Source organism: Macrobrachium nipponense, chromosome 33, assembly GCF_015104395.2.
Source record: "Macrobrachium nipponense isolate FS-2020 chromosome 33, ASM1510439v2, whole genome shotgun sequence".
NCBI classification, from domain to species: Eukaryota; Metazoa; Arthropoda; class Malacostraca; order Decapoda; family Palaemonidae; genus Macrobrachium; species Macrobrachium nipponense.
The window spans coordinates 52495061-52517007 of record NC_087219.1 but is presented as its reverse complement, the minus strand read 5'-3'; the positions used below and the strand labels follow the sequence as shown (position 1 = coordinate 52517007).

Below are 21947 nucleotides of genomic sequence, written 5' to 3'. Positions count from 1 at the left end.
TAAAGTTTTATATATGAAAATGTACACAATTTCATGTAGAATACAACTAAAAATAATTGAAGATTGTAGCTTTTCTCATTTTTGAAATATTTGCATATAAATCACGATAAATAGAAAAAAAACCACGTTCGGTCAACTTTGACTCTACCGAAATGGTCGAAAAACGCAATTGTAAGCTAAAACTCTTACAGTCTAGTAATATTCAGTCATTTATCTTCATCTTGAAACAAATTCGAAGTATCTAGCACAATATTTAAATTTATGGTGAATTTAAAAAAAAAAACTTTCCTTCCCTCCGCGCGCGGATTCTCCGCCACAAATCTCCGAAATGTGTACGTCCCATTCTCGGAATATTTGCTCCATTTCATATTAGGCATTTCATAGAGTTTTATATATGAAAATGTGCGCAATTTCATGTAGAATAAAACTAAAAATATTTGAAAGTTGTAGCTTTTCTTATTTCCGAAATAATTGCATATAAAAAAATATATTTAAAAAAAATTCGACATTCGGTCAACTTTAACTCGTCAGATATGGTCAAAAACTGCATTTGTAAGCTAATATTCTTATAGTATAGTAATATTCAATCATTTGTCTTCATTCTGAAAGAAATTGGAAGTCTCTAGGACAATATTTAGATTTATGGTGAATTTTTGAAAAAAAATATTTGTTTACGTCCGCGCGTTACGAATTCATGCATTATTTTGTGATAATATTTTCTCTGTGTTGCTTTTATCGTTTTACAATGTGTTATATACCAAAATGATCGCAATTTAGTGTACATTACAACGAAAAAAAAAAGTAACTTGTTACCTTTAACCGTTTTGCGCACAGCGCGATTTGAATACAATTATATATGAAATTTCGTTTTTGCGCTATCATATATCGCATTATTTATATATGATAATGATAATTTTTTTCATTTCTGATGGTTGCATACTAAACTTCAGGCAATGCCAAAAAAAGGAGCCAAAAATGAACTCTTAATCTGGAAAACTAAGCGCGCTGTGATTTTTTGAAAAAAATATTTTTTCCACTTCCGCGCTCACTCTGAAACACCTCCGGCACACGGGAGACATTTTTTTTTTTTTTACGGCTTCGGCGTTTAAGGGTTAATTTTATTATAAAAATTCCATTTCAGTAGCTTAATAAAGGTTCAACTGGTGGTGGCAGTGATGTACTAAATATGCCTCTGGTTATGCCCTGAATGTTCCTAGGTTCACCAATATTACATTTTTTAGACAGTTGATAGGTTCTCCATGCATGTTCCTTCTGGGTCCACCCACAGATATAGCGGGGTATATAATAATACAGCAGGTACAAGGTCTGTCTGACATTCAGCCAGCTACCAGGCCAAGTGAAACTAATTGTAGTTAGTTTAATGGAAGGGCTGTTGATTTTGTTCAATATACTTTTAACCACCTTATAAATATGGGGGATGGTTTTAACAATTTGTTTGAAAAAGCACTCGCTGAATGATTATGGACATGGCAGTGTTTATCTTAATATTGCTCTTAGTTTTTGGATGCGCTTAGTACGTATAAACCTGGTTTATGGTGTAATATAAAACTGATTACTTTAATCTCTTTGTAAAGTTTTTGGAAATACAAAACAACAAGAAGGCAAAATGATGTACAAGTGCACCAAAACTTTTATGGGGAAAGTATCATTTGACAACATCATAACAAGCATTGAGAGTAGAATGATATCATTTAATGTCGTGAGATATCAACGAGTTTCGTGTGGGTTGCCAAATGGAGTTGTTATAGGCAGTAGATAGGGATGATAAAATTCTTATAGATGAACAAGTAGGGTTTAGCAAAGGCAGGAGTTGCAAGGATGCAAAGGCAGGAGTTGCAAGGATCAACATTTGTTAGACATTTGGCGGTGTATGGAATTTATAAATTACCTTCTGATGGTTTTGTTGATTATTAGAAAGCATTTTATAGTGTCACTATGGCATCCTCATTAAATATGCAAAGTGAATTGAAGTTGTCCATTAGTGTGCAAAGTTAATGCTGAATTTTGTGAAAACAGATGCTACAAGAGAATGAGTCTCTCTCTCTCTCTCTCTCTCTCTCTCTCTCTCTCTCTCTTTCTTTTAAGAATGGCTAATTTAAAAGAAAAACTAAACAAACTCATTAATGAAAAGAGGAAGAAAGAAAAACTAAACAAACTCATTAATGAAAAGAGGAAGATATGCTCATGGTATAAGAAAAAAAAAAAATTCTGTACCTTCCATGGAAAGTTGAAATTGAATATTTTGTACATATATGGAACTTTCCCAGTAATTATATAGCTAAGAGCTTCCTTATTACAGCAGTCTAACAATTGAAAATATGCATTAGTGTTAGTTTCATTTACAGTATAACTAGAATGCCAGACCCTCTGGGCTTATATAGGTAACAACCTGGCAGAGAGTTCGATTCGTGTTGTGCTGGCTCCCGGTTAACATTAGTGGTTTAGGCAGCTTGCTTCATGTATATTGTGTTGATGAGTTTGAAGTTCTGGTGAAGTACAGTTTTGTTTTGCAATAGAGAAATCTTTTGAAGGTCTGTTCTACCACAACTAGTGGTAGGTTTTGTGCAGATGGTTGTAAAACCAGGTTAGCTAAATCTTGTTGCAATCCACATACCAAATGTAGTAAATGTAGAGGTCAAGAGTGCAAGAAGAAATCACTTGGTTGAATGTTGTGAATGGGACGACAAGCAATGGAAAATTTTATGGTTACATCAGGACAAGATGGATAAGGATAGAAAGAGGAAGGGCAGTTGCTGTGGCTGAAAGTAAATCTAGTTTAGAATATGTTAAAGCTGCTGAATTGGAAGAAAATAGCATGATTGTTTTGCCTGTAATCCTGGTTGCTTCTCCAATCCTGTCTACTCTTGCTCCTGTGTCGTTAACTCCTATTCCAGGTTCGCTTGCTCCTGATCCCAACACCATTGCTGCCCTTGAGTTAAAATTTGGTAAAAGTTTTAATTTTTAGTTAGCGCGATGAAGGAACTTTGTGCCTCTGTTAAAGCCTGAATGGAAAAAGGCAATCAATCTAGTGTTAGTGCTCTGGATGGAAGACATAGCGGAGGTTTAAGGGGGACTGTTGATGTTTGCCCCCGTGCAGTTGAACCTGCTGGCAATCCCCAGGTGTTGACAGTGTCGCTGGAAAGGCATCTCCTTTGATGCTCATGATCTGTCATCGGAGTCGGATGGCTCAACTCCCAACAAGAGTCATTGTGAGTGATTTCAAGATGTTTAGCACCCCCTCAAGAGAAAGTCCAAGTGACGTGGATAAGTCTCCTGTTCTCCAAAGAGGACTAACGAGGACATCTTCAGTCCACAACCTTCATGCAGCTACACAATGTCACCTCCTGCTTTGTCGGCTCCTACCCTTCGTGCTGCCTGGGAGAGTCCAGAGTTGTTCGCTTGTGGATTGTCAGAGTGTGACTGCTAAGTATAAGACGGATTCTTCAGGGTGAATTTCAATGGCCTTGAAATCCTGCCCTGTCTTGGATTTACCTCTGAGTCATGGACATAGTTCTGAAGCGGTGCAGTACTCTTGTTCGACTGAATGCTTAGCACCAATGGCTACGCACCTGCCTTCCCCGACAGCTAAGTCAAGAATGGTTTTGCCTTGCTCTCGGTCATATTCTTCGACTCGCGATCCTTTGCTCGGTCCACTTAAACGCCAGTTGGATGACATCAGGTCTTGGATAAGGAGAAGGAGAAGGAGGAAGAACAGGATGTGTCTCCTACATCTTCCTATTGTGCATTGTTGAGATATTTTCTCAACTTAACAGATTTTTTCTCTCCTGCGGCCCCAGCATCCCCGTCTTCAACTTTCATCATGACGAAACCCACTTCAGGTAGATTGGCTTTGCCCAAGTTGGCTCTCTCCTCGTCAACTCAACGATGAAGGTTTTGAGAGATGTGGACTCCTGGTTAGCTTCGAAGAGAGAGATGGGTAAAGCTTCTTTTACTTTCCCTCCATGCATGTTGATAAAGAGGAGTCACTGATTTTACGACACTGGGGAAGCTCCTTCCCTTGGGGGTATCTGCCTTCTCCCAGGGTGACTTCTCGGGGCCTCATTGACTCTGTTAGGCATTCGGCTTTTTCATCGGCTAAAGTCAGGCTCTCGTACTCAGAAGTGGATCACCTTACTAGGAGTTTATTTGAGGTTTTAGAAGTATATAGCCATTTAGATTGGACAATCGGGAAGTTAGCAAGGAAGATAGAAGATGGCTGGGCGATTGCAGAAGATGTCGCAGCAGACTTGTTGGGTCTTTATCATGCGCGGACAAAGCTATTAGGGACGTATCAGCAAAGTTAGCATTGCTCCTCTCTTTCTGTATTTTGAAGTAGAGGGATTTGTGGTGTTCCTTCACTACCAAAGGCTTGACTACAACACAGAAGTCTGCATTACCTTTTGCCCTGCTGATCAAGAAACACCTGTTTCCGCAAGATTTGGTGCAACAGGTTTTGTCATCACAGCAGAAAAAGTTGACTACAATCTTTTGATGCAATCTTCGGAACGTCCCAAGGAACTTCAGATTTACCTCAATAGGTCATTTTCTCCTCTCCAATCCCAAGTCTTTCATGGGGCAAGACAGAGAAGCCAGCAAGGACCCCGTACTAACCTGCTACCTCCAACCAGGTCTATCAAGAGACTACCTACAAGACTGCAAGCAAGAAGTGAGGAACGCATCCTTTGTGTGCCAGTAGGAGCCTGGTTGGGCTTTTTTTTTTTTTTAATGGAGTATGAGAGGAGTGGGACCTTGGGTAGTTAAGGTTTTGCAGCAAGGTTATGTCATTCCCTTCAAAGAAGGCCTACCTTTGGTCAAATTGCCGATAGCATTACCTGCCTACTTTGCGAAATCAGAGAAGTTTACAACCCTCTCTCAGGAGGTAGAGTTACTGCTTTGCTAGAGAGCAGTAGAAGTAGTAGAAGATCAAAACTAGGGGGGCAGTTTCACAATAGACTCTTCATGGTCCCCAAAACATCCGGGGGCCTGGAGGCCAGTTTTAGTTGTAAGCGCTTGAATCATTTTGTTTTCAAGACAAAATTCCATGTGGAGACCAATAGTCAATCATGTCCGCCATCCATTGGAGGGACTGGATGGTGACCTTGGACATGAAGGATGCATATTTCACGTCCCTGTACATCCGGAGTCCAGAAAGTTTCTCCGCTTTGTTTTTCGAGGAAAGGTTCTCCAATTCCAGGCTTTATGCTTGGGCCTGTGAAGAGCGCTGCAGGTCTTTACTCGCATACTGGTTCCACTGGTCAGGTGGCTTCATCTGTCGGGAGTAAACATCTTTTGTTATTTGGGCGACTGGCTACTCAGAGCTTATTCAAAGGACAAATGCATTGAGGATCTGTCAAAACCTCACCTTCTGACAAAGAAATCGGGTATTTTGGTAAACACTGAGAAATCTCAGATCGTTTCCACTTAACGGATTCTTTATTTGGGAATGATTCTGGACTCTTGGAATTTTCTGGCTTTTCTTTCCCTCAAAAGAATAACCCCCTTTGCATCAAGTGGTTCCTGTCCCTTCAAGAATGCTCGGCTCAATGAAATGAGCCTTCTGGGCACACTGACCTCAGTCAAAAAGTTTGTGAATCTAGGGAGGCTTCACAAGAGGCCACGCAATTCTTCCTAAAAGCAAATTGGAGCAAGAAAACCACAAGATTCATTCAGTGGTGGTTGTCAGAAGAAAGACTTCAAAAGGGAAGTCTCTCATGCCGTTGAGCCCATACCTAGACTTGTATTCAGATGCCTCAAACCTAGGTTGAGGAGCTCATCTGGGGAACAGGGAAGTGTCGGGAACGTGGCTGGAGGCGTTCAGAAATTCCCACATTGTACATGTAAAGGAGTAAGGCAAATTTTCTAGGACTGCAACCCTTTTTCTCCCTAATTCGAGGGAAAACATCAACGATCCACTGACAATTCTATGGCTGTCGTATGTCGGGGAAAAAGGGGAACTCATCCCTTTTCAGGTGTCGTTGCTGACTTGTTTCATCCGAGGGAAGATGGATGTCCTAGTGGATGCCCTATCGTTCTGACTTGTTTCATCCGAGGGAAGATGGATGTCCTAGTGGATGCCCTAAGTCGCTAGAATCGGGTCCTTCCGATGGAATGGACTTTGAATCACATAGTGTGTGGGGGACCTTTGGAGGCTATGGAGCTGACCTTCCGTAGACCTCTTTGCAACTTCAAAGAACCACAGACTCCCAAGATTCTGTTCTCCAATTTCGGAACTCTCTTGCCTTGAGGACAGGTGCGATGTTGCCAGACTGGATCGGTGTGGATGTCTACTCCTCCTCTTCTCCCTTTGGTATGATCAGGGAGATCATAAACAAGTTTAACTTAAACCAGACCATAACAGTGACTCTAGTGGCCTCCTTTTGGCCATGGAAATAGTGGTTCCCAAACTTGATGTAACTATTAGTCGATTTCCCCAGGTTACTACCTCAAAAACAGTGTCTTCTCAGACAACCACATTTTCATAGGTTCCATCTAGGACTGTCCGCTTTAGCTCTGACAGAGTACAGACTGTCGAGCACCTCATTAGATCGAAAAGATTTTCTCAAAAAAAGTTACGAAGGCTACCACCTAATGCAGACGACGAATTATACCAATCTAAGTGGTCTACCTGCAGAGAGTGGTGTAGCAGACACAAGGGGTCCTCTTCTGAAACAACTAAGTCAAATTGCAGATTTCCTTCTTTACTTTAGGAAGTCCAGGAAGTTTTTGACATCTACGATCAAGGGCTATAGAAGCTATGCTTAGTTCAGTTTTCAAGCATAGAGGACTAGATTTGTCATCAAATCAAGATTTAAAAGTGACCTTATTAAGTCTTAGGATGTCAATGAAACAAGTTTGAAGTTTGTTCTGATGATATTTCTTCAGTCTGATTCTCTCAGGAACCTAATGAGGAAAACCATCTTAGTGGTTTTGGCAACAGCAAAGTATGTTAACAAAATCTGAGCTACAGAAGAAAGGATCAGATTTTCACAGGGGGATGAGATATGTTCCTTCTCTCGGATTCCTGGCAAAGAATGAGGACCCATCTAACCCGGGCAGCACTCATTCACCATCAAGAATTTGACAGATATTCTCAGACCTGAGGAAGAGGAAAGGTTGTTTTGTCCAGTCAGGGACTTGAGATATTACCTTCAAAGAACAGAAAAAGTTAGGGGCTCTTCAGATCTCCTTTGGTGCTCGGTCAGGAATCTGTCTCATCCACCCTCCAAAAATGCTTTTATCTTTTTTTCTAAGAAATTTTATCCAAGAAGCGCATGCAGAAATCCAAGAGAACAAATTGCCTGCAATGAAGATCAAGGCTTATGAAGTGAGAGTGGTTGCAGCTTCTCTCGCCTACAGACATAACATGTCATTTACTACTAAAGTTGTGCAACAATGTTGTGAAAGTGTAGATCACTTCTTGCTTCTTAATACCTAAAGGATGTGGAAACTGTCATTGAGAACTGCAACATGAGGACCAGTATCTATGGCTGGCATGGTGTTGGGAGAAATTGTCTGCAGTGCTCACTTACCAGGTTAGGGAATAACAAGCATATCATTTTATGCTGACTCACTTTTATTTCAATTTTATTACACTTTACACAATGTATTATGGAAGAATTTGTCCATGATTCCCACCCTTTTAAATGTGGAATCAGCGATATAATTACTGGGTAAGTTCCATATACAAAAATATTTTTATAATTAAGGTTTTGTATATACATACCAGTAATTATATGATCAAAGCCCACCTGCCTCCCCTCGCATGGACATTAAGAGCACAATAATCTAACTGATGTTCTCTGCCTATATATTAGCCCCTAGAGGGTGGGGCGTTCCAGTTACACCGTAACCGAAACTAGCACTACTGTAGATTTTCAATTGTTAGGCTGCTGTAGGTAGGAAGCTCTTATCTATATAATTATTGGGTAACTATATACAAAACCTTATTTTATTATAAAAATATAATTTTCCCACCCCTTGCAGCCCTCTTTTTCCCTAAGACAGTTGTAAAAATATGCTAATTTTACAAAGTTAGAAGTGTTCTTTATAATATTTTTTTTATTGTCAAATTAAAATTACAGCTCATGCAATATCATAACATAAGAACTGAAGCCAGAAACAAATTCTGAGTATTTATATATATTATATATATATATATATATATATATATAATATATATATATATATATAGATATATATTATATATATATATATATATATCATATATATATAATAGATATATATATATTATATTATAAGTCCATTAGTTGAGGTGTCACATGAAAAATGTTTTTTATGAAAACTCATTTTTATTGTCTACAATTTATGTATACATATTTTTATATTTACGGATATAAAAGTACTTCCTCCTCTCCTATTATAAATTATTTTTTATTTATGTGGTGTATTTTGATAACCTTAACAAATCAAATGTACAAGTATTTCTTGCTCTCCCTTTGTAAATTATTTCACAAGTTTAATTTGGATATCTGAATTATTTTTTCACAAGTACATTATGTTTTTCAGGCCATCCTCTCGAAGTAGTCGAGCGTCATGTAAAACATCAGCTCGAAGTCGAGAAAGGCAGAGTTCAGCTGAATCTACTGGTACGACAAGGGATGCCACCCCTACAAGAAGAACTCCTAGACAAAATAATCGTGTTACGAACAAAGAGAAATCCCCAGAACCAAGCAAAGATAACAACAATAAGGGTCAGACAGGACAGGTAGTGAAGCCCCAGACTAGTAGAAGTGAAGTTAAGGATAGGGTGGTGAAAGATACAAAAGAAAAAGTAGAAGAAAAGAAGGATATTTCTAAAGAGGGTAAAGATACTCAGTTAAAAGATAAGAGAACTATAAGTGTTAATAAAGAGGTTAAACCAATTGTCAAGGACAAAAGTCCAGAATTGAAGGACAAAGACAGAAGTCCAGTACAAGGCACAAAAACTAGAAAAGACAGTGATCAGTCAGAACAGGATGCCAGTAATCGGAGGAAAACAAGAAGTACTGCAACAGGTGAGAGAACTTTTCAAAATGTTCTTTAGTAGTTGCATGCATATTGCTTTTCAAAATGAACCATATAGGGAAAGTGAAATGTTTAGTATATTTACAGTTTGGATATACTAATATTAAGGTAAATATAAAAATAGGAGGTTATTTTTATTACTGAAAGAGAAGAAAAGCTTTATAGCTAGTATCAGTATAAATGATGAAGTCCCCTTTTACCAGTTCTGGTGAGCAGATCCTGAATTGAATAGTAGCTATCAGCCTTCACATTGATTAACTTTTATTCGCTTATGGACAGCTGTCATTTTTAGTGTTTGTTCTAAGTGTATACATTACTCCTCCCACAGCCACCTCAATTCAACATTCACAGTGTTTCTTTGAGACATTAGTTTTGTCAGTTAATGACCTTATGGTTTACAAATTATTCCTTGGCAAGTATTTATTTACATTTTTACTTCAGATTTCCCCCCATGTGGTCGATAAATGAAATTATTAGTGTTTTTTATTTTTTTTTTTTTAATTCCCATCTGATCCAGGTCTCAATCTATGCCCTTTTCCACATTGGGTGCTTAGGCATGGGTCTGTCCAGCTATGTTGATATCTGCTACTAACCTGACTAATTATCATTACCCTGTCTCAGTCTTGTAGATTTTTTTTTTCTTTTCCACACATGCTGGCTACCTGTCTAGCTGGATCTTTATTTACAGCATAACCTCACATGTCCAGTTTTTTGTCACTGGCCAATTCTCTGTTGCTAAGAATAATATAGACTGTATAGTCTGTAAAGTATTCCTCTTGATGCTCTTCATCTGGGCTGTTGCTACTCTTATACTACCTCTGTACTGTTTGTCCTTGCACCACAACATAGGGTTATCCTTCCTCCTCTCATTTTCATGTGATACACCTTTCAGGCATAAAAATATTCAATCCATTTACATTTTGCTGTCTAGGTCATGTATAAACCCATCTGCTTCATTCAGTACTCAGTACATCTCCCTCTGTATCTGTTTAGCTACTTTTCTTGCTCCTGTGTCCACATGTTACTTTCCATGTTCTCTGGATCCACATAACTACTTTCCTTGTTCTTTTTTCCATTTGCTTCCTTTCTAATAGTAACTACAAAACTTCTGAATTTACTGATAGTCAGTCCTCTCTTCTCATTACACTTTTACATGGCTGTAAACAATATGGCTCTCTCATCAGATTTTGCTGTTAATACTAGACCATCTGCATTTAACAGCTCTCAGGGGCCTCCCTTTCTGCACTTCTATGTAGGTTCTTCCTTACACAGGCAGTACCTGGTTATTTTAGGGGCCGGGGGTTCTGTTCTGATGGCTTGATGATAAGTGAAAATTGACGCCAATCAAAAATCACTGATTTTTGGCGCTTATTGGTGCCGATAACCAGTTCATGGCACCTCTGTTAGGTACATATCGGTGCCAATAACCAGAAGTCACCACATTTCTTTGCCATAAAACTAGATTGCCAATAACCAGGGACTGCCTTTATATGGTCAACAGCAAGACCTCTATTTTGACCCTTGATGGACACTAAAAGTGCATTTTAACTGGTAAGTTATAAAAGCCTCTGCTTATGTGTCACTGGCAGTTGTCTCTTTGTAGACGGCATCTATTGTTGATTTCTTTGGTTTGTTAAATATGAAAAATACAAATTGATTAAAAATTTGTCATTTTAGTCATTCTTTCTTGTCTGTTTCCTGTAGCAGCACCTCCAATATTTTCATGGTTTGCTCAAGCAATGTCATTCTGTATGGTTTTCACAGTATTGCTTACTACTACTTGTGTTATACTGTACCATTTTCATACTGTCTTCAGCACTGTTGGGATCTTTTCTTTCTTTTATTCAGTTTTCATATTATCGTGGCATATAATCATCTACATATTGGTTCTCCATCTGCTTTATCAAGTTTATTTTTCATCTTCCCAGGGCTTTGCTAACCTCAGACATCATATTTGCCCTCTCGTCTTATCTATGCCCTTCACATTGTATCCTTATTCATTTTGAAAATACTTTCTCCTAATATTTTGTTATTACTGTTCATTCAGCATTGGTTTCTGTTTTCATCTTTCTTGTATTGTGTCCATAAGTCATATTGTACCTATCTTACATGAAAGTTTTTTCAAGCATTGTTTGAGATTGTTGTGAAATTTGGTCCACAGTTACTAATAAGGTTTTACATATTTTCCCTACTGTGAGAAATTAGTTCTTTCTACCTGCTTCTGATGTGAACATATTCTATCTAAAGTTCCTTGTGGTTTATTCATAAATGCCTGCTATTAAGAATTTCTTGACATGCCTGTATGTCTTTGTTCTATTCTTCTCTCTTGTGATATAATGGTACTCACTCTCAAACTTGAGGGACCCATGTTTGATTCTTAGGCCAGACATGGCAGGACAAATGATGGGCATGTTTTCTAAAATAAGTTATACCTATGTTAAGCAGTGAATTATTTATGTAGATAGTCAAACTTTTTGTAAAAGTTGGGGTGTAGAGGGAGAATGAAAAAAAATTCTGTCAATAATGGTGTTTACATCATGACTGGAAGGCCTAGACAAGGTATTCTTTATCCCACTAGGGTGGAGTCATTTGTAAAATTTCCCTTATCTTAGGCCCAGAATATTTTAGTATGTTTTCCAGTTATTGGGCATCACATATCTTAACCCTAAAGGGATGGGCTAAATACGTATATATCATGCACACCCCAGACCAGGGCATACTTTAAAGGTTGGCCAATTTAAGAAAAAAACACCATCAATGCTGATGCACATAGTATTAAAAAAATTTTAAATTATCCCCCTACCTTTCAAGGGAAGTTGAAAGTGATTACAGTAATACCCCGAACTTACGTGAGGTTAGGTTGCAGACCCCCTTGCATAAGGGGAAGTTTCGCGTAAGTTTGTCATGGTCTTTAAAAATAGTAATAAATGCTTACTTCTAGAGTTTGAACATTAAATATGACCCTAATCATGCTCCCTAAGTAGTAAGCTAACTTTTAAATTAAATTCAGGTTACTGTAATTTGGATTAAAAGTTAGTTTTAATACATTACCCTTAATAAAGAAATAACTGGTTGGCGTAAAAGTAGTTACAGGAACTACTACGTACATACGTATTCATTTTCATACGTATACTAACATTACCCCTAATTCATTGGATGCCATTTTCTTTTTCCCTCTTGAGTAAAAAAGTTTGGTCACTAGGTAACTTTATAAGTCTGTTATAACAAAGGTAAGTACATAGTTCAATGAAATAAAGAAAACTTGTGAGTACATATGTAATGTTTGCAGAGGGTGAAGGTAAAGTTTAATCAATTTAAAATCATGTACTAGTATGAGGGCAAACTATGAGAAAGAGAAATACACAGAATCCCCATACTGAATTTACACTTAATAGGCATGAAAACGTAAATTAGTATTCTAGTACATACTTCAGAAATTAAACAAGTTTCTGAAAAGGTATCATCTTTGAAAAGTGCAGTAACTTTGTGAATGGGTATGGCATCTTGTAAAAGTATGTATATACACTAACCCTAGGTGCTGTAATTACCTTTGTATCAAATTCATGCATGTACAAAAATAAAAAATAATACATTTTTAATAAAGATTTTATACAGAAAGGCTTTAAAGCTTGAAAATTTACATAAATTGAACAAAGACTCTTGCAGGGTTTTGTAGTGTTTCTAGAAGATTTGCAAATGTTTGCACTATTGTGAAGAACTCTCATATGATAATTAGTTAGGTTCAAACGGAAAGTTCGCGCAACTTGAATTGCGTAAGTTAAGGGTATTACTGTATCCACAACCCTATTTGGAGCCTCTTTTACAAGACTTGTAAATTTTACCAAGTTATTGTCATAACAGATAAGAACTAAAATCAGTAACAAATTTTTAGTGTAAGTATTTGTTGTAAAATATTTGATATTTATAAGATGCAGTAACTTTCTGGGAAGTATACATGTTTTTTCTATATTTCTTTCCAAAAGTACAGTTATAGCTACATATAACTATCATAAAAGATAAGGCTAAAACCAACAACAATCCCTGGGTATATTTATGAGCATATAAGTAAAAAGACTTCATGGGACAGAGTGGTGAAACATCCCAACTTCCTGAGCCAAGAAACCACAGTTGCCACAAGTCATCTATAAACCATTGAAGTGCTCTGAATGTCTCACTCTAAGTTTCTCCAAATCATATGGCACATAATACTGATAGTCCCTGTGATTTAGCTTGTCTACCACCCAAAGAAGGAAGAGTCAAAACTGCTTGTTTGTTTGTGTGGTGTTTTAACGTTGCATGAAACTAGTGGTTATTCAGCAGCGGGACTAATGGCTTTACATTGCTGCAGACCAGATAAGATCAGTATTCAAAATATGCAATAAAAGAAAATATTTTCTCAAGATAGTCAATTCTGTGGAGTTGAAGCGTGAGATTTGAGATGTTTTAAAAGTGAACTTGGAATTAAGAATGACCCTGGAGTTTTGAGAGTTGCCTTTTGTTGAAGTAATAATCAGTGAGATCTAGGTGGGAGATCCACTATCCTAGACCTGCCAATAATTATACATTGAGTTTTGCTAGGGTTTAACTTCACTTCAAATTTCATCAATCACTAATTGTAGCTAACTCTATGTCAAGAGACTGAAATCACAGGTCCATACACGAGAGATTGCATTTCTGTTATCACCATCTTCACTACCTGAAATTATTGATCGATATAGTTGACCTAATGCAGTGTATAATTTAAACCTATGACAATAAAATTTTTTGCACTGTGAAGTGCAGTATACGTTCTAATCCATTGTATTGTAAAATTGATCTAGGAATGCAGAGGCCTGTGTTGTTATATACATCATAACATTTTTTCTCATCTGAAATTTCCAAAAGAAAAGTGGATCTTTCTCAGGCCACATGGTGTTATGGGCATGCTCCATTCTTCAACCTTTTGAACTAGTGTGAATTCTGAAACTGAAGAAGGAGAGACAGTGCAGATGCTTTCATTGGAATTGAGTATGACTGTGAATAAGGTATCTAGTTATTAATTGACCATTGCAAGTAGCTGATAGGGTTGAGAAGTATATGGAAAAACACCTTGCAGGTTTTCTAGGCAAGTGGTGCTGCCTCAGGTCACTATGGTGTAAATGTGACAGGATTTATACCATGAAGGAGAAGGTCACCATCACAAAATTTACATTTCGTTGCAAAACAGCTTGTGCTAAAACCAGTAGTGTCCTATCTATTGAACTAATATTTGGTTACTGTTGATTATTATTTATTTATGTATAGCATTTGATGAAAAATAAGCAGAACTTATTTTTGCATATTGATTTCAGATCTATTTGTTATTTTGTGGTTGTCATGTGTACTAATAATTTTCTCAGAGCAGATTATTTTATTAATGATTGTTGTTTTTGTTTCAGCAAATGAAGACACACCTAACAAGAGAAGGAGATTATCAAAGGATAAGTAGGAATTATTACTTGCTGAAGTGGTATAATATCTGATGCTCCAGAAATAGTTTCATCCTTCAGCAAGTGTCATTTGGGAGCAGTGAATTGTTTTTCAAGGAGCTGACAGCAGTGTATTCAGTATTAATATTTGTGCAATAATTCTCTTTTTTTTCTATTTTGTTTTTGCTGTCTGTTTCCTGTTCCTATACTATTCAGGCAGTTTTGAATTATCTCTTAACTGCCCTTGGTTTTTCTCTTTGTTAATTTTCTTCTTTGGTGACCATTTTTATTGATAAGTCCTGTAAAGTAACACTGCTGTGTTCCAGGACTGGGAATTGTGTGACATTATTTGCTTGGTCGAGCTGTCGTAGAATTACATTTCCTAGATGTTTAGTTCAGTGGTTAAACTGACGATCTCAGCCTTTGGCAACCCAAGAACACTTTGTTTTTAACCTATTTGAATTTTTAGAATATTTGTTAAGTTCATTTTATGTTTTATATTTTACTGCTGTTAAAGATATTAATAGGAACTATCCCACAAAAAAATACAAAAAAAAGAATAAAAGATTAAAAGTTAAAAAAAAATAAAAATAAAAATAAAAAAGTGTCACCCGTGACCTATTACAAGACAAGAAGAGTGTACATTTGTGATTTTATAGGGTGATGATCCCCCAGTGAGTCTTAAGTCTCCTGGTAGCAATGTCAGGGACAGAGGATGGTGTTTCAGCAGCTCTGCTAATTTGTGGTGGCCAGTGGAATTGGGTTGACCGAAATTCTGTCTTACGTATGGTTAATTTGACACCCGCATTATGGGGCTGCTGTGTCCACCTCTATTGTACATGTAGATTGTAAATATCAAATGGTGAATGTTTTTAAATGTACAAAGTACAGCAAAAGTTATTTTCTGTGTATTTCTGTATAGAAGACTGCAGGTAGATGCAGGTCATGTAAATTATAAGCTTTAAGTGTAGAAGAGCCTGTGGAGGCAACTGCGGCTGTATTTATTGTAAATATTGTAATCTGTTGTATAGACTACCACTTCTGCAAGCAACCTTGTTATTAATGATGTTTGTGTTTCCACGTCCTAATACCCGATGCCATTTCTGAAAACACTTTGCACTCCTTTCTGACTTTATCTAATTTGCCAGTTTTTCTAACTTGTTCATACTTTACAAAAAGGAAGTTAATTTTAGCAGACCTGCTTCTCTAAGAGTCATCTTTTAAGTAAAATAAATTGTAAAAGGAGTAAGATGGCAACTAAGGATTTTGATCTTAATAGAATTTTATTCCTTTTTGTTGGGAATGAACAATTTTAAATATTTATATCTACTACCCTATCTATTTTTTTAGCTTAATGGCATGGAAATTATTCTTTAATGGCCCATTGATTCTATTGTAATGTAAGATTTCATATTTTACATTGTTATGAATAACAGTTTTAATTATATACAATTGACTTTGGGTATCATTTTAATAGTCCTATCTCTCAATCTGGTTTCCTTTTGCTTCAATATATGGTATGCCGAAGAGTGTGTGTAGTATGTGTTTACGAGATATCACCTCGTTTGCTCTCTGCTACCGCTTTTCAGGTGTTTCTTGGTTATGTATAAGGGTATCTTTTCGTTATCTGCCAAAGCCAGATCTTGTTTAAGTTAAAAGAAATCTGTTATAATTATCTCCTAACTGTGAATCAAGACATACCGATGGCAGAATTGTAGTTAAAATATTTTGTATTTTTCTAAAACGGCTTGAGGTTGAGTGGCAGATTGTCCTTACCTTTTCAAGGCCCAGAGTCTCTAATTTGGTGTATCATGTTACAGGAGTAAACTGACCAAATAAGGTAGGCCAGTCTTTGGTGTCACCCTTTATTGCCTTTATAACTCCAACATATCAGCTACCGTCAGTTAGGTTTAAACATTATGTTGATTAGTCTTAGAAAGAAACTTTACTATATTTAGACATATACTCTCGGTACTAAAATTTTGGCTGTGAAAACACTTTTGAACACAACCTGTACAGCTATTAGAAGCATTGAACATAACCTGTACAGCTATTAGAAGCATTGAACACAACCTGTACAGCTATTAGAAGCAATGAGATTTTTCAAGTTATGTAATACAAAATGGCAGTAAAAAATAAAATAAAATTTACTAAAGTGTAAATTATGATGTATATTACATTTTTGAGGAACTTAGAGATGAGCTTGCCTTTTTGACAAGCGCTTTCTAACCATCAGCTGTGAATCAAAAACTTGTAATTAAGTTTTAAGCTTTATTTGAGGGTACACTTCATGTATTCTCCAGCAGTTTAAGAGAGAAACTATCTGAACATGGAAAAGTAGCAAAAGGTAGAAATATGTAAATGTATCCTCTCAGGCATTAAAATAAACAACACCCACAGCTGAAAAGTTTTGTATTAGTATGACAAAAAAGGTTCACACTTAATTCTTATGCAAGTAGCATATTATGAAAAAGTGAAAAAAAAATTCTACAATATCTAGTCATGCTATACCTGTACAGTACCTGTATCAATTAATAATGGAAACAAGATGTAGTAAAGTAATAATTGTGCACATTTAAAGAAATAATTTTTGTGCACTTCTTAAGTCCTTGTAGCATTCATCTTCGCTGACATTTGCAGCTAAAAATTTTGATGCACATATTAGCTGGATGGTGATGAAGGGGGAGAATGGCAAGGATGCATGGTGTTGACTTACTGTTATATATTATCAAAGTAGGGGCAAAATGACAAATTTTTAAATTTGTATTTTTCATGACACACAACCCTTGGTTTTTACATGACACCCTGAGAAGAGTCTATACGAGAGACTGAGGTCTATAAACTAATTATTATGGTCTTTACATAAGGGATTAACTTTAAGCAAGCTAGATGATGGTTCACTAAAAGAAGATACAGATGATGCCAAGTTAATCTTTTCTTCACAAGCTTTTATGAAAAGGTATCTGTGGCAATATACTGTTAAAAGCAGAAAATGAGAAAAGTGTCTTATAATCTCAATTTTAAATTTGATATCCGCATTTATGTTTTCTTTACTTTTTTTTTAGTTACTTCCGTGAACATTCTTTTCCAACCTTGTAACAAGGTCAGGAATTAAAGGAGTTTATTACTTTTATACATGTCTGATGTGAGCTTGTATCATGTCTACCAAGACTTCGCAGCTTCTGTTTCTCCAATTACATTTTTTCAAACACCTCTGTTTTTAAGAAAAATGAACCAACCGGATGCCACACAATTACCTTTTTGTCATTCAAAATCTCCATTTTGCCTCTGTTGACAGCATGCTTGGGACCATGTTTTCCTGGGCCCAAATTTATAAAACTTTACTAATTTAGTTGGCAACTAAGGCTTAGCAGCCAACTAAATTGGTATTCACAAAACCCTTGCTAGCTAATTGCCTGCTAGTTAGCATTCTCCTGACTTAAGTATCCATTATTCCTTCCATATATGATTGGGAGACCTTACTTGAATGAGGTAGGGGATTTGTTTGTAGCACATATCTTGTAGAATAATGAGTAACAACTGCCCAAGAAAATCCAACTATTCCCAAGAATCCAAGAAAATCCAACTATTCCCAAGAAAAGAGTATTCTTGGTTGATAGATTTTTAGAGTTCGAGGATGTGATCGACTCTTAAGCTGAAAGACGTTAATACAAATACAAAGAGGCATGGGATTCAGTGCTAGTGAAAAGCAAATCTGAAGACTGCTTAATGGGAGCAAAATAAAGTAATTAGTTGACAGGTGGTGGCAAACCTAATAAAGCCCAAAGCTACTTGGCAAAAGATCCTTGATTTGTCTTAAGCTTTACAAGTATGACTGCAGGTGTCTAATCTAGATGATTATGATGGTGAGCAAATTAGATGTCCATAATGCAATGTGCATATTCATAATGTATAATTACTGGCCATTTTTTATAATGTAAAGGTTACTCTTTCTCTTCAATGTAGTTTTATGGTATTGAATAGAGATGGATTCTATGTGGCCAACAGGGATATCAAATGATTCCATATATAAAAGCAATGAACTTTTCATAGAATTCAAATGATAAAGTTAATTTGATATTGTCTTCTTTCAGTCTATGTCAAGTAGGTTTACTGATGATATTTCTTTAATGTAATATGAATTAATGTCACTTGATTGTTTCTGTGGCAAGTGTCTGATTTATTTGTCTGGTAAGTTAGAGTGCCCCTTGATCAATGCTAACTTGCATAGGAACTTAGCAAGCAACTAACTCTTAGCGAGGTTTTATGCATAACATTTAGCATACAACTAGCTTAGTAACCAGCTAACTCCTGACTTAGTTCCCAACGAGGTTTAGCGGGGGGGGGGGGGCGTTTGGTTGGTCAGAAGTTTTCCCGCTGTATCTGCGCTTCTGACATCACATCGAGCAAAGTTTGTGTGAACAAGGCCTTACAGCTCCACTTTTTTGGGTTGTTTTTATTCATAAATACATTTCCTTCTGTGTTCTATGGTGGCATTATCCTTCATTATGGCATTCACAGCAGAAAAAATGAAGCAAAAGTTCACATCTATTGAAGATTGCGCTTTACCTTCTAAAGTGTGGATTATCTTTTACTTTATGGTTTATGTATGTTTTTGCAAGAGATCTACCATTTTTAATTAGAAGTTTTTTACCTGCCACTGTTGTTCTCATGAAGATGTTACACATAAAGGACTAAGGCTAAAAAAGTATTTATAGAAAGGTATTGTGCATTCTCAGATGAAAAATCACTGACTCAAGCAAGGCAGGGCTTTGTTGACACATTATGATGCTAGCAATTTCAAGCCAAGATCTTTTGTTCCCTTCCAGATCTAGCTAATAGCATCTGTAAATAATAGTTCTATACAGACTCGGAATATTCATAAATTGGCCCATTCCAAAATTCCACCTTGGCTCATACCAAAAGCTGAATTGTGCAAGAAAAATACGTATAATGATAAAGAACACACCAAATGAAGTAATAAAGTCACTGTTTTTAGAACATGATGTTCGTAATAATGACTATAAAATTTATACATATGGCTCGAAGCCAAGCGAGGGAATGGGTTTAACTGTTGCCACAGATAATTTTTCTATGTTGCAAAGCTGCCTCTTGTTGCCTCATTATACACTGCTGAACTATCTGCCATTGTGTTAAAGCCCTAAATATGGCATATCATTCAAATAAGTAGTCTTATATTCAGATTGTAAAAATGCTCTGGAAAGCCTGAACATTTATGATTCATCCTATCCTTAAGTGCAGAAGGCTCATTTGTGGCTTTTTTATATTTCATGTAGGTGTAAAACGGTGTATGGTTTTGTTGGATTCCTGGTCATGTTGGGATCCCAGGGAATAAAGAAGCAAAGAGTGCCTGTACACAGGGAGAAATTGGTATAAATAGTGCCCACTTAAGATACGAAAATTTCTATTAGCAATTATATACCAAGTAAGTGGCAGGAGCAATTGTTATCTCCCCTTCTTGCAAATAAGAAGGCTAAAAACTATTAGAGCTCAAATAGGATTATGGCAATTATCCTATCAAAGCGACAGGAGGACTGAGGTAATTTTAACAAGGCAGAGGATTGGTCACTGCTGACTGAGTTTTCTTCTTTGTGGTAGTGCTCTAATGTGTTCACTGTGATAGCCCCTTACAGTTGAGCACATTTTATTGCACCAGGTATTTAAATGAGAAGTGGATGTACCATCTAGATGGTAAAACCACGACTGAAAATTTAGGAGACAACATTGATGTTGGCAGTTTTGAATTTTTTAAAGACGTTTTTTATAAAAATATCTCAATGTTATAGTGAGATGTATTTTTTTATCTTATTTATGGCAGCTTTTAAATCTATTAGAAATAAAATCTACTGATTTTACCATTTTAAAAATTGATCTTTAAGAGTATTTATTTTATACTCATTATTTATACAATTTTCATTACTCATTTATACAATTTCCATTTTCATTCATTGTCATCATAGTGCTGATTCAGACCCTGTGAGTCCCAGGCCTTGGTTTTATGCCTAAATCACACATTCCAACATTTTTTCATGTTGCCCTCTGAGGACTAAATAAATGATCTCAGTGGGCTGGTTCAACTACTTAATCACTCAATCACTGTTGGCTCTAGGGCCTACTGGTAACCCATGGCTGCTTGCACCAGACCCTTCCAGCTCTTAAGATATATTGGTGACCCATGGCTCCTTGGACCAGACCCCTCCATGTTCCCCTAATTGATTGCTGCATCTCTCCAGTTATTCTCAGGATCATCCACTCCCAATTTGCTTGATCTCCATCTCAGATTGGTCTCCCCACTGGTCTTCTTTCTATTGAGCGATCCATAACCTTTTCCCATCTAACCACGTCCTGCCTAAAACATCCTCAGCAATCTTATATATAACCACTTATTAGCAGTTGTCTAATTAAAACTTATTTCTTTCTTGTGTCATCTCCAAACACCTTTATTTCTATCATAAATGGAACCTGTTATTCTAAGTACGTAAAATGTTGTTCCAAAAAACCAGTTGTCTATTCTTGACATTTAGTCAGCGTCCAGGTCTCACAATCATGTAGTACTAACTGACCTTATAATGGTGGTAAAAATTTGTAATTTGGTAGATCTTGCGATGTTTTTTTTTAAAGATGTAGGCTAAAATGATCATTTCCTGCTATAACTCTAACCAGAACCTCTCTCCATCTCATTTCTGGAGGTTAATATACTTCCTAATTATTTAAATTGCCTCACGTTCTTGATACCTACTATGCATACTTAATGCCGATAGTAATAATGAAAGAGTATTGCCTTTTACATCAATCCACAAATTGTTTTGTTATGTCAAGGGTTTCTTTGTGTACTGGAACATACTGTATGTAGATTAAAATCTGTCTGTACTGTGCTTTCAGTTTGCATGCCTTACTGGAATGATATGATTAATATGCCCAAAACATCAAGTATGCAAATTAAGCAAAAGTTAAGCCGTGTAAAAGGATGAAAGAAAAGAAAAAAAAAATTATGCCAGGTTATGATTGAGAAAAAAATTTAAGAATATAATTACCAGAAAAAATATATAGATAAAACAAGAGACGGTACGAATGGATATGTACATGATCTGAAGATCAGATTCTAGCTTAAAGAGTACACTTACACTGCAGGCCCTCATGTCTTCAACTTATACTGAGAAATGAACATGGACTGTGTCATGATAAGGGGATTTCTGGGCTGGGCCGTGTCGCTCCATGAAATAGGTTCCTTTAGCATTATTTCTAAGGTAAAATATTGCTATCAAGGACTTGTCATGATAAGGGGATTTTGGTTCATGCTGTTCCATATCCAATACAATACTTGCTTTTACCCAATGGCAAGTGAACTGCCAAATTAAATCCTGGACCGTCCTATGTATAAAAGGGATTTTGACAGAGGAAAAATCTATTTCTGGGCGAGAGACCTGTGCCGCC

General features: G+C 36.5%; 1 protein-coding gene across 2 annotated transcripts in view; it reads left to right on the top strand.

Annotated features, from left to right (window-relative positions):
• LOC135203191 (mucin-3B-like) overlaps positions 1-15953 on the top strand; it is a 69228-nt gene extending 53275 nt beyond the window's left edge. For both annotated transcript variants that reach the window (XM_064232915.1, XM_064232916.1), the window contains exons 7-8: positions 8548-9035; positions 14463-15953. In XM_064232915.1, coding sequence (XP_064088985.1) covers positions 8548-9035; positions 14463-14512 — 538 coding nt within the window. In that variant the 3' untranslated portion in view covers positions 14513-15953. The remainder of the gene's footprint in view (positions 1-8547; positions 9036-14462) is intronic.
• Positions 15954-21947: the final 5994 nt, after the last annotated feature.